At 41.9% G+C, this 13,679-nt stretch overlaps 2 protein-coding genes across 5 annotated transcripts in view; one reads left to right on the plus strand and one right to left on the minus strand.

Annotated features, from left to right (window-relative positions):
• Positions 1 to 1,424: 1,424 nt before the first annotated feature.
• SLC25A4 (solute carrier family 25 member 4) lies at positions 1,425 to 4,310 on the plus strand. The gene is made up of 4 exons (XM_075751978.1): positions 1,425 to 1,669; positions 1,972 to 2,458; positions 2,988 to 3,128; positions 3,477 to 4,310. Exons 1-4 carry the CDS (start codon positions 1,559 to 1,561, stop codon positions 3,632 to 3,634), a joined length of 897 nt encoding a protein of 298 aa, XP_075608093.1. The 5' UTR covers positions 1,425 to 1,558; the 3' UTR covers positions 3,635 to 4,310.
• A 4,534-nt stretch (positions 4,311 to 8,844) lies between these two features.
• Positions 8,845 to 13,679, minus strand: part of CFAP97 (cilia and flagella associated protein 97) — a 38,435-nt gene continuing 33,600 nt past the window's right edge. For all 4 annotated transcript variants that reach the window (XM_075752011.1, XM_075752009.1, XM_075752014.1 and 1 more), the window contains 2 exons: positions 11,195 to 11,345; positions 8,845 to 10,782 (listed from right to left, as the gene is read on the minus strand). In XM_075752011.1, coding sequence (XP_075608126.1) covers positions 10,655 to 10,782; positions 11,195 to 11,345 — 279 coding nt within the window. In that variant the 3' untranslated portion in view covers positions 8,845 to 10,654. The remainder of the gene's footprint in view (positions 10,783 to 11,194; positions 11,346 to 13,679) is intronic.

The following is a 13,679-nucleotide window of genomic DNA, read 5'->3' on the forward strand; positions in this document are numbered from 1 at the left end:
GGTACTCCTGGAAGTTAAAGCTGTCATCCACTTCCCAGAGCTGAGGTACATGAGAAGAGACCTCTACCTCAACAGACCTAAGTGCAGCAGAGGGCAAGAGACGGCAGATCAAATTTACAGTCTCATTGACTCGTGCTAACAAACACGTCAGTGAGAAGAGATTTGCTGTCCTGAAGAGAATGTCTCTTCGTGGAATGGCCAATCTTTTAGCACCTACATTAAGATGAGTCCTATTTCCATTATTGATACCATATTACCAAATCAAAGTAGACCCCATTACCCTATGCATTACTCAGTATAACATTGTCCTAGGGGCACATATTAGTGCCTTTTTAAGGCAAGCTCCTAGGTATGCATCTACAACTTGCTGCATTGGCTTTCATGTAATTATTCCACACAACAAAGTCACCCAACACTGATCATAAGCTCTTGCTTTCTTATGAGGGTCACCCAGAAAGAACAAGAGAGAAACAAGAGAAACTAGTGAGGGAGCCATGTAATCTTCACTTGAAACTCAAATGTTTCCCTAAGAACCAAACACTGAATGAAGACAGGGTTTCACTCAGCCTTTACTCTTTCACATCTGGTGTGAGTCAAGCAACTTAAGCGTGCCTGGGCACGTGCTTCCCTGTGTCCCTTCTCCTCCCTCCCTCCCTCATTGGGGACTGACTGCAACTCTTGTGAGGGTCTGACCTTGCAGGGTTGAAACGAGGGTGCAACGCAGGAAGGCACATTGTCTCCTCTTTGGGAAAGCCAGGTCCTTGAGCATGCTGGGGTATTTAAAGAACTCAATGCCTGCAAGTTCACAGTGTATCAAACATGAACCAGCTCTTTATCCTTGACTCAGAGAGGTCTAGCCCATTTCTGGTTACCAACGCACACGAAGATAGCACCATCGTACCACCTCCCAAACTGACCCAACGGCCATCTCTGGTGACCTTTGTTGCAGGGCAGGACACCTGCACCAGGGTGCCTGCCCAGCATCCACGTCCCCCTCACCCTCCACAGTGTGAATCCATGCACACGAAGTCAAGGCTGAAAGCACTCTTGCTTCTTCGAGTTGACTTCAGTCAACAAGTTGACTGGTCACCTCACCCAGACCTCTCCGGTCAAGCTTTCTGCTCCCAGCACTGGCCTCTGGCCTGCACGAAATAGTTAATGTTGCCTGAGGTACTCCTGCCAGCTTCCTTAGTCCCCTCCTGTGCCTCCCGGGAGCTATTAATACAGCAGGCACATGCTCTGACATAGCGTTCCCCGGCAGTGACCAGATAACTTTAATTTGCCCTTTAAACGTCCCGAGCTCAGTGGCCCTCGCGGTCCCTCCAGGGGAACATGGCGGCGCTGCCCCGCGCCCCCGGCGGGGGCGGGCTCGGAGGGGTCCCAGCCAATGCCCGTGCCCCAGGGGGACACCTCCTCCTATCGCGAGAGGCCGCGGGGTATAAGAAGAGCGGCGCGGGACACGGGGCCATTTGGCCGGCGGTGTGCGGGGGCGGCCGGGTGGGGAGGTGCGCGGCTCGTTGGCTGTCTCCGGGCAGGGGGTGTCGGACCGGCTCCCAGCATGGGTGACCAAGCGCTCAGCTTCCTCAAGGACTTTTTGGCCGGTGGGGTCGCTGCCGCCATCTCCAAGACGGCTGTCGCCCCCATCGAGAGGGTGAAGCTGCTGCTGCAGGTGAGGAGGCGGTGGGGGCTGGGGGGGGGGGGGGGGCATTGGTGGGAGCCCGGCGGGGCTGCGCCACAGGTGGGTGCCGGCGCGGCGGGCCCTGGCCGGCGTGACTAAATATGGGAAGGAGCTCGGCCGGCTCCGGTTACGCAGGAGCTGGCCGGGCCCTTCAGCACCGCCTCGGGGGAGCGGGAGCCGGGCCAGACAGCGGGGCAGGCCCCATTCTGCCCTTCAACTGGCCACCGTGCGGGGTCACCCCTGCAGTGTCCCTCTCTCTGCCCTCCCACCCTTCCTCCTTCTTCTCTGTACAGGTCCAGCATGCCAGCAAACAGATCACGGCGGAGAAGCAGTACAAGGGCATCATCGACTGCATAGTCCGCATCCCCAAGGAGCAAGGCATCATCTCCTTCTGGAGAGGCAACTTGGCCAATGTCATCCGGTACTTCCCCACCCAGGCCCTCAACTTTGCCTTCAAGGACAAGTACAAGCAGATCTTCCTGGGGGGAGTGGACAGACACAAGCAGTTCTGGCGCTACTTCGCAGGGAATCTGGCATCTGGGGGTGCTGCGGGAGCCACCTCCCTCTGCTTCGTCTACCCGCTGGATTTCGCCAGGACCCGGCTGGCGGCTGATGTGGGCAAAGGAGTCAGCGAGAGAGAGTTCACTGGGCTGGGCGACTGCATCGTCAAGATCTTCAAGTCTGACGGCTTGAAGGGCCTGTACCAAGGATTCAGTGTGTCTGTCCAGGGCATCATCATCTACAGAGCAGCCTATTTTGGGGTTTATGACACGGCCAAGGGTAAGAAGTGCATAGAGAAGTGACTGCAAGGGGAGCGCTCTAGGGCATTTGGCGGTACAGGGACAAGCAGGGCTTGGCTCAGCCCCAGTTCAGGGCGCTAGTGCTAGGATATGCATAGGTGTTTCTGAAATGCATTCCTGCTTGCCTCAACTTGCTGCTCTGAGCAGAAGCCTTGGGTTTGCTGTGTGTTTTCAGATACTTTCCAGTTTCTTTGTCTGTTTTAAGGCTTGTATGGTAGCTTGTTACTCATTGCAGCTTGACACAAGTGTAGGAGAGTTCTGCAGGAGAGACCTTTTGGACAGGGAGCATGAAGAGGGCCTAGATTCCAAAATCCAACAGTGCTATAGACTTGTTTAACTCGTAGTACTTGTTAATAGTCAAATACGGATGAAAGGAGAAGTTGTGGGCTTGATTGAGTTAACTTGATTGAATGACTCCTGGGGTTTGTAGGGGACTGTTCCTTCCACAGTCATCTTTCCCACAACCCTTTGCCTCTGTACTGACTCTCCTCGTTTGTTCTTGATGGCAGGTATGTTGCCTGATCCAAAGAATGTGCATATCGTAGTGAGCTGGATGATTGCCCAGACTGTCACTGCAGTAGCAGGGCTGGTTTCTTACCCTTTTGATACTGTGCGACGTAGGATGATGATGCAGTCTGGCCGAAAGGGAGGTAAGTGTAACTGTTCCTATGGTATTCTGGCAGCAGAAAGTATCTCTTTATTGATGTATGATGGGAGATGCTGGGTACTTTGTCTTATGCAAAACTAATAACCTTCCTACTGGAATCCTTAGAGCTATGGGAAACACATTGCTGGTTATTTCTGTCATCTTCAGTTAGGAGGCTGAGAGTTGATTTGTTTTGATTTCCATGTGGAGAATTAAAATTACTGTTAATGAATTGACTACTTTAAATTCTTGGCTATAGTTTGCTTATTCCTTGTTGTTATAAAAATATGAAAGTTGAAACAGACTTGCTGCATAACTTCAAGCCTTCTGACCTTTTTGTCTGTTTTCACAGCTGATATTATGTACAAGGGCACAATTGATTGCTGGAAGAAGATAGCTAAAGATGAAGGATCCAAAGCGTTCTTCAAAGGTGCCTGGTCGAATGTGTTGAGAGGCATGGGTGGAGCTTTTGTATTAGTACTTTATGATGAAATCAAGAAATATGTCTAAAACTTAACATCACAATGTAGTTCAATTGTTCTCAATCAACTTTTTTAAAAATAGATTACTGTGATGTAATGGACAACAAAATATTTCCTAGGGAAACAGAATAAAATTTGAGTAACATATCTGGTTGAGATGAGGATGCATTAATTAAAAATTGTCCACTACATCACAGTTACATTTTGTATGAAAATTCCTCCAACATTTGTATTGGAACCTTGTGTATATATTATACCTTAAATTTCAGGTAATACATTTTGTCTAGAGACAAGACTTAGGTGGGCTATACCTAGTTTAAAATCTAATATTGTGAACTCTCAATAGAATGAGATCTTCAGAAATACCTATTGTACTAAGTAATGTCTCTAGCTACCCAACATTTATAACATGAATTAAAGTCATGTTTTCTTCTAAAGCTGTATTTTTTTAATATGGTATTAAGTGAAAAGTATGTCTGAAACTATAAACTATACTAAAGCACCAGGCTGAGTTCCTAACTGCAGCCTCTTCACTGGCAAATTATACAATCATATGGTTGAAACCATAATCTGTTTTTTCAAACGTACTTGAATATGGAAATAGTGTTTCAAAAATTCCCCTGTATCTTCACAAAGCAAAATGTTGTCTGCTCTGATGTTCAATTGAACTAAAACTGAAATAATGAAATAAATTAATATATTAATGATCTTTTCACTGTTGTTTTCAGTACACTGAACACATTACAAGTACATGTCCTTTAAGGCAATGTGCTAATCAGCATACTATCAGTGATTGGTACTAAGCCTCTTGAATGTTTTTCAACAGAGCTTTAGGTAGGTGGAATGGCTATTGATAATTCTCCAACAGCAAAACCAAGTGGATTCAGCTTGAGGATGCTGCAGCCAGTTGTCTTACAGAAACTATAATACATATAATTTTAGCTGCTTTGATAATTCATGTGTATTACCCTTAACTTTGAAGTAAGTGTGTCTTCATATGATAGTGAAGTTGTTGCTACTTACTAGATTTGAAAAAGTAGTCTGGAATGGAACACTTCTGAGTTTTAACAGCTATACTTTCAACTATACCATTATTATTAACAACTTGAGCTATTAATTACCAGTGAGATCAGAACATGCTCAATACAGACTCTTTAAACTTTAGCTGTTGTGTAGTGGTGAACTCACTGAAGAATAGGTTCCCTGATTAGGCAAAGCATGGAGAGTGACTTGTGTCCCTTTCAGTGGTTCTGTTAGACTCTGTATAAACCAATGTTTGTTATGTATCCACCTGGGAGAATGGGGTAAGACTAAGCAAGTAATATTCAAATAAGCTTTTATTTCAGCTGCATCTTCTGTGAAGAAATAAGGTGCCCTTGTGGATTTTTGATAAAAATTCTGTAATACCTGCTATTTCTAGTGCCTTAGGGTGAAAAAGAACTGTGGAAACCTATGTTGGAATTGTATTAGCTGTACTTGAAGGTGAAAGGGTGACTAGTTACACAGCTGGCAATTCCATATTGAATATAAGCTGGGCAAGGAATGGATTGAAAGCAGCCCTAAGGACTTGGGGGTATTGATTGATGAGAAGCTCAACATGAGCTGGCAGTGTGTGCTTGCAGTCCAGAGAACCAGCTGTGTCCTGGGCTGCATCAAAAGAGGAGGTGTGACCAGCAGGTTGAGGGACGTGATCCTGCCCCTCTACTTCACTCTTGTGAGACCCCACCTGGAGTACTGTGTCCAGCTCTGGGGGCCCCAGTACAGGAGAGACATGGAGCTGTTGGAGAGAGTCCAGAGGAGGGCCACGAAGCTGATCAGAGGGATGGAGCACCTCTCCTGTGGGGACAGGCTGAGAGAGTTGGGATTGTTCAGCCTGGAGAAAAGGCGGCTCTGGGGAGATCTAATTGTGGCTTACCAGTACCTGAAGGGGGCCTACAGGAAAGATGGTGAGGGACTGTTTATCAGGGAGTGTAGTGACAGGACAAGGGGTAATGGGTTTAAGCTGAAGGAGGGGTCGATTTAGATCAGATGTTAGAAAGAAATTCTTTGCTGTTAGAGTGGTGAGGCACTGGCACAGGTTGCCCAGAGAGGTTTGTGGAGGCCCCATCCCTGGAAATGTTTAAGACCAGGTTGGATGGGGCTTTGGGCAACGTGGTCTAGTGGAGGGTGTCCCTGCCCATAGCAGGGAGGGTTGGAACTAGATGATCTTTAAGGTCCCTTCCAACCCAAACCATTCTATGATATGATTCTATGAATATAAACTGAAATAGATGATGCCTAAATGGAACAAGTCTCCCCAAAAGAATGTATTTGTGGATACTATCTTCATTAACATTGCATATGGCTCTCAGAACTATCCAGTTACTCCCATGGACTGGAAGATTTTCATAATTGAGAATACATATGAGAACTCCGGATTAACCAGTTTTGTGAGTAGCAGTAAATAGAGAGCTAAGAGATTGACATTTTGATTAGTTCCAAGTTCTGTGCTTTGACTTTCAGTTATCCCTTTCCTGTATTTGAAATTAATTTGTTGCCAGATGCAGGTAGTCCTAACTGTGTCACTTAGTATGATCGGTATCTGTAGTGTCTGCTACAGATTCAGACCAGCAGCTCCATTCTCCCAGAAGGCAGATACAAGCTACTAAAACAGTATTTGGAAGCAACATCTATCCACCTGGAGAACTGAAACATTTAGAGAAAAAAAAGGTCAAAAAATGATAGTCTATTTTTAAATTACCTAAATTTAATTATTTTTGTCTTTTAACCTGTCCTGATCATTTCATCTCCCTTCTTTCATGGTTACTATCTTAGACACATTTCTAGCTAGTTGGTCTGTTTTCCCACTAATAAATAACCAAGGTTGCAACTTGTTGGACTGCAAGTTTATACAGAAAATCTTTCTACTGTTTTTTTCAAAGTGCTTATTGCAGTAGTCTTAGTCAAAAGCTTTACCTACCTGCTTCTGCCCTTTCTCTTCCTTTTCTCCTTCCTCCACACATTCCTAATAGTTCCTTATGAGAAGCCTGCTAACGCACTGCAACTATTCATTTCATGTTTACCTTGCTGACAAGGTTGCATATGTTTTAGAGAAGGTCTAAGTTGGCTACAAGATACCAGAAAGGACAGATTGTAATACACAGAGGTACCAAACCTTGGGGAGGGAAGCAATAAGAGGAAGCAAAAGAAATTTCTGATGAGTGTAGATGAAAGAAGTTACTACATGCCAGGGAATAAAAAAGGCAAAAAACAAAGGAGTAGTAAAGGCTATTAAAAGGGAGAGTGAGGAGTATTAATACAGGAAGAGTCCACTGGAAGAAGAGACAATATGTAAAATAATACATACGGAAAACACAGGTAAGTAGCTCTGTATTTCTGCTTGAACACTTATGCAAGTGCACACCCTGTGGCAGATTCCAGGCAGTACTTTCCCTAAAGATACTTGGTGTAAGACTTTGAAACTCAGTGAAATAACCATTGACTTGAAAGCAGCTCTGCACTGAGTCTGTGGCACTCAGCATCATACTTGCTGAAAGTGTAACCTAAAATCCAGCTGTCAGCTCTGCAAAGCTGGAATGTAGAAGGCTTTGCAGATAGTGTCCAGTTGCTATTTGAACTCCAGTCAAATAAACCTTGGTTGTCACAGACAATTGATACCACTGCCCCAATCCTTTTGTACCTTTGCAATAGTCACAGAAAAACTATGCAGGCAAAAGCCTGCATCAAAACCATTACTCCCTTTTAACAGGGAAACCTGCCCTGAATAGCCTGGTAATATATCCTACTAATACAGACAGACAAAGCCCACCTACCATGCAGCATATACTGTACTGCCCAGCTCTGAAAGGACACAACCTGGGGAGGGAACCAAGGTGCATTGACCTTTCGGATGAGATGAGTTAGGAACTTCAGGTGAGTCTGAAAGATAAACCTGTCTCTAAAGAGTGTAGCCTACTGCACAGAGGGGGAGAAGCCATGACAGCAGACTGAACCTTCCCTGCCTTTCTGAAGGTGATATCCTCTGCTCTCTGCCCTATTCTTTTCATGGAAGAACCTGCCATCAGTTCTCTGAAAGCCACAAGGAAGAGTTTAAGACATGGTGAGAAGCATAGCAGAAGGGAAAAACCTTGCTAAGTTGTTCAAAACCCAGAACAACACTCTGTTTGCAGGGGTGCCACAGTTACAGTTATTGGATAATCTCAGCTGGAGATCAAGAGTCCCACTAGCCAGCCTAGGATGGCAGGGAAAGAAGCATCATGCCCCAGGTGGCAAACCACAGCCACCTGTGTTCCCCTTGTGAAGTCTCTCTCACTTTACAGCAGAAAAAATATCTCAATAGCATGGTTCTAGTCCTAAGAGCCACTGTGCGGAAAGAACGGAGACCCCTTTTTTTTTTTTCCAAGCTCTGACCACATATAATACAGCGGAGAGAACTGTGGGTTTTGTATGCAATTAGAGCCCAGAACAAAAGTCATAGAGAACAGCATTTTAGGACTTCGAAGTGAGTAAGACAGGTGGTCCTGGAAACAGAAGTGACAACTACAAGGATCAATGTTGCAAAATCCTGTCTCATCTTGGAAAAGAGCTACCAGGAGACATACAGTGGCTTTCTTGACCAAGGTATTAGAACCATGCATCCTGAAGACAAACCAGATCTGCATCACAAGCGTTAGCAATACCTGCCAGTATCTGAAACAGGATGACCTCAACATCATTTCAGTCCTGGAAGATGGCTCCACATGCAGCTTTATATTTCTGTATTTTCTCATTCATCAGATGACAATGACATAGTTCATCCACAACTTTGCTCATGTCACCTATGCAGACAGGGATGCATCATCACTCCCTGGTCTTCTCATATAGTCAATGATCTGAACTTTCTTTAAGACTTTCAGTATTGTAGAAAGACTACACAGTGGAACACTATCCTGGAAGAAACAGAGCCTGCAATGAGGCAGGGACACTTCCAGAGCAAAACATGACAGAGGCATCACAGTCCATTTCGCATAGTAGTGAGATCAATACACCAGTGCCATCTCCCAAACGGGCAATCCTTGAGCAGGGAGATTGGCTCCTACCCAAAACCGTGTGTCAAACCAGTGTCACAGTTCACTTTAAGGAAGAAGCAAAGCAGCTTGCACTTTTCTTTCAAAGAGATTTTCTTCTCTCATGACCGCCTTTGCACTTTAAGATCAATTATAAAATTCTGAAAGAAGCCACTGCAATGACAAACAATTAATGTTAAATATTTTATTTATGATTTACAAAAATGACATACAAAATTGACTGTCATACCAAAGTTAAATAAAATAAGACGAAGCAATTAAAAGTAATCAATTTTGTGAAAATAAGATGAAGCAATTAAAAGTAATCAATTTTGTGAATTCCTTCACAGAAAAAAAAATCATATGAACATTCAAAAGTATTTAAACTGTGACCCTGACATTCACATTCAAGGACAAAAATCTTTAAATAGTGAATAATTTTAATTAGCACAATAGTACAAATAAATACAGCAGCACTATGCAAAAAATTCCTTACAGTCCCTATCAATGAATAATTGCAATAAAAAAAATCTGTTTGCCACAATGCTGCTTAAAGTGAGAAGTTCAAATATTGTCAAACAGCTAAATTCAATCTGCAGGTAACCAGGTGCAGAAGCTCTGCCAAACTATCACACAGAACCAAGTAAAAAGTTTGATACGATATGGAATACATGAAAGCCTAAGCCCTCATGCAAGCAGGAACAAAGAACAATAAACTTTCCTTTTCATAGGGCTAAGAACCAGCATTACTGAATACAGCTTTTTTTTTTTTTTCTTTATGCATAATACAAAGAGATTTCCTCTATCTCTCCTGGGAAGAAGCTGGGGAAGCAAGCAGGGTTCCTGCAACATCCATGGATAGCAGCATCACAATTTATGCTCTTCATACAGTCCTACAAAATAAGCTCACTGAAAGTTTGCCTTTATGTATAGAAATAAAGCGTACCACCTACTATTTGCAATTACCAATTCCATTAAATTTTGTTCCCTTGTAAATGGATGTTGCTGCTGAAGCTTACCTGACACTACTACAAATATTTGGTATGAACATGACATTAAAAAACAGGTTGAGAAGCATAACAAGAGTTTCTGGGTTTTACTGTCTTTTTTTTTTTTTTTTTTTTAAATACTGGTTAGTAGTTGCTCTCAAAATCAGATGTTCAAGTTCCCTGCAGCTCAAGTTTATATCTCCCCACCAAGAAGGGCAAGGATCTGCAAAAGCAGGGCCGTGAAATATTTCCCTTGCTTAGTATTGTCTAGCTTGAGAAGTAACTAAAACTTACTCTTCTTTAGAGTGAATCTGAAACTGTTGTTCACTTCAGTCTTTACTCTTGTGCAAATAGCATCAGATGCTTCTTTCCTACACTAAGGTCCTAATACAACTTCCAAAATTCTTTTAAATCTAGAAGAGATGCAGCCTTGAGTACAAAACAAATGTTCAACACCTGGCCTGCAAGAGTGGCACAACAGCATCTTTGGCAGCCTCAGCATTCTAGCTAACCATGCAGGAATACACAACCTGCTTTACACCCCTTCATGCTGTTGTAAAAAGAAGATTCTTTCAGTCGTAAGAACGTGACCCACAAAGTTCAGAAGGCTTACTTAAAGCCAGGATGAAAAGCAAGGACAGTCTAGGAATTGAGCATATGCTTATGAGTTTAATGCAATATTTTAAAATATTATTATTTTAAAGATTTTCTTTACATCGTATACCTATAGTGCAGCAATTCTGTCCTTCCATGTTATGGATACAAGTTCCACTTATGATTTGAGAATAAAATAATAATTAGTAATTTCTATTGAACTTCTCATTTAAATACCTCCTTCTCTTTCAGAAATTCCTGTCGTAGAAAACACTGAAGTGAAAGCGGTCACTTAAAACCATTTTATAAGCAATTATATAATATGCAATGCATTTTAATCACTGAACAATGCAGAAAATATTTTTGCACATAGAATTTACAAAAGCACTTGCATCTCAGAATGCAAGGCAAAGAATGCCCTTATAACCAAGCAGCACGAACATTAGTGGGTTTGGGTCTCTGTAATGCCCCACTGGCTGAATCAGACACGGGTTTTTCGTTCCTCTGGCTCATTGTACTTGGTACAGCGGATGCTCTTGAAGTGCCTCCTGTTAACATACACACACACACAAAAAAAAAAGAGTGAGAACGCTTATGCCCAGTACAACTGAAAGCTTCATGCCATATGCTTTTTCCCCCTTCTTTTCTCCTTTCAATAAAGGGTACTGACAAAATGAGAAATATTTCTTTACAACAGTGATTTTTTTACCTTCTTGGAAAAGATGATTAACAAAATAATTCATTAGAAATTTAGGATGGTAAATAAGCAATTCATATGGTCATCATACTTTTGGTATTATTTAAAAAAAAATCACTTCAATGTTTTCTGTGTGATAAATGATCTCAGAAAGGCAGAGAAAGGAACTTATTTTCTATTCTTAGCAGTAAGCAGTTCACAATTCTGAATTATAAAAAACACATGCAAAGAAATGCAAGAATCCGCAACTTCAGAGTACTTACTGGAAGGACTAAGCTGGCTGAAAGCAGATTTTCCTCTTCTTACAGATGGTGAAGAATTTAGATAACTCATCTGGCGCTGATAGTCCATCAATTGTTCAGAACGCCTCATACCAGCTGTTGGTTTCACTGCTTCCAGTCTTTTCAGGAAAGCCTTAGTATTGAAGAAAAAGACCATCAAGAAAGAGAAAGGATCAACAAGAAGCTAGAAAACAAATGTTTGCAAACTGATTTTTATTTGAACTGCAAAAAGCCCCCAAAGTTTTAGCATTGCACAACACAAACTTCTCCGCTGGTGACCAGCCCAGGCTATACAACTCACGTTCAATTTTTTTCGCAGTGTTAGAAGATGACACGAATAGTAAGAATCCCTTACAGATCATCAGTTCTATGTTGAGTGCATCTTTCGTACCCCATAGTTCTCTGGATTTTATGGTAACTTGAAACAACACATCAGTTTGGCAATAGTAAAAGTGGTGGGAAGATGGGCTGTGCTCTTCTAATCCTACTTTTGGTTACTCCTCTCTTCTAAATTTCTGGAAGGACGAGAAGTTGGGGTTTTTTTAATCTTTGGTTTGCAAACATACTTAGACCATTTTATATTGCCCTACAGGATACCCAGAGAGAATTATTGACCTCAATTCTGTGAAAGTAATGTCAAAAGGAAAGCACAACTATCCACCTGACACTATTTGTTTTATCCATAATGTAATTTTAAGATATTCTAATTGAAATTATTGTTATAGACATAATTTGCTCTTGTTGAAATTAACCCTGGCAATCATGCAGCAAGCATTAAATTAGAACAGCTACTTACATAGTATTTTGTAAAATACAGACAGTTTCCCATTCTGTATAACTACTTCTACTTGAAACAGGATTAAGAAATCTCCATCATCTAAAAAAAGAACGTGATGGCAAGACAAATTTGGAAGTACCCAGTTATACACAACTTCCAGTTAACAACTTCACCTTTTTACTGTATTTCACTTCCAGGGCTTGCCTTGCATAGATCTATACATTCCCTCTGCTAACTAATTTCAATTCATTTGATGGCCTGCAAACATTTGGCAATGACAAAACCATTGCCGGTCAGGGTTATGACATGTATCCTATCAATGACAGACAACACAAACTGCAATTCTACAAGTTTCCAAAGTACTAAAAATACCTCTGTAATAAGGATGTATTGTCTAGGTGCATACTTAGATGGTAGAAGTCAAGAATCTGAAACAATCATTCTTCCCCACTGCCAATCAGGTACTGATTTATTTATTTGATTTTAAAAGAAGAATAAAAAAATACAGAAAGTGACTTAGGAAATAGTATAGTATTCACAGGATGTCAATTGTCATTGTCTAGCTGTAATAGCAATCTACAAAGTCTTGGTAGTTCATGCATGAGCACTGGAAACCTGCACAGAGTGCACAAGGGAGAAAGGACAAGTGATTTTGGCTCAGACATATGTCACAAGCGCTTGCGTCAAGTGCCAGTCAGTTCATCATCAAGTGGAAATACCTAAGTAAGCAAAAGTCAAAGGAAGGACTTCAGCTAGAAATAGCTCTTCACTAAAGCCAGTTGCAGAACATGAAATGGTAGACTTGTCACTAGACATTACATCTAACATTTTACTCACAACTTCATCCGCATTTCCTAACACAACTACATACATTTAGACTTGCAGAGATCACTTATTTACCTTCAATATTAAAAGTGGAAGCGTTCAGTTCAATCACAAATGGATCAGGTAAATTGTAGAAGTAACTTCCCTATGAGAGTCGAGCATGTTTCAAGTCTGTACTCCAAGTGTAACAGCCTCGTCGAATTTGCATACCTTAAAACTGCAGTAATTTCAAGCTTGCTTCTGAACATACAATGTTTACATATGCCTGCTTTATTCTAGTTTATATACAATTCTCTGCTTTTGCTTTTATGCCTGTATTTTGACAATTATGAAGTTCCCATTACTAAAGCAAAAAAAGAGACCTCTCTCAGTAGTAAAACATTACTTTTTGAACAGGTTAACACTGGATTGAATACAGCCCTGAGCTATAGAAAGAGCAGATAAAGATTTTGTAGCGTAGAAGTGTTGCAAGAAAAGCTCTTACAGAGAATGAGAGAATAGCTCTTGTGGTTCCCTTGCCCTCTGCTGCAAATTGTACCAAGGGCATGTGTTAACACGCTCTTGCAGTCGTGAATTTTGCAGTCTGGAGAATGGCCTGCTGCATACAGAAATGAACTCATTACCACATTGAAATGACAGTCCTGACCTACTAAATCTGTAACCCAGAACTAATACAATTCTTATGTTTTTATTACCAACCCTACAATCTTGAGGTCCTTAACCAAGGAACTACCTTGTACAATTGTACGAGTACCTTGCACAAATGCTTTTTTTTTTTTTTTCAAGTATACACATAAATCTCCTAATTCTTTCATTAGTTTCTCCTTTTGAGAAATGAACTGAAGAACACTGCCACTTTCCTTG

Source organism: Balearica regulorum, chromosome 4 (assembly GCF_011004875.1).
Source record: "Balearica regulorum gibbericeps isolate bBalReg1 chromosome 4, bBalReg1.pri, whole genome shotgun sequence".
Lineage (NCBI taxonomy): Eukaryota > Metazoa > Chordata > Aves > Gruiformes > Gruidae > Balearica > Balearica regulorum.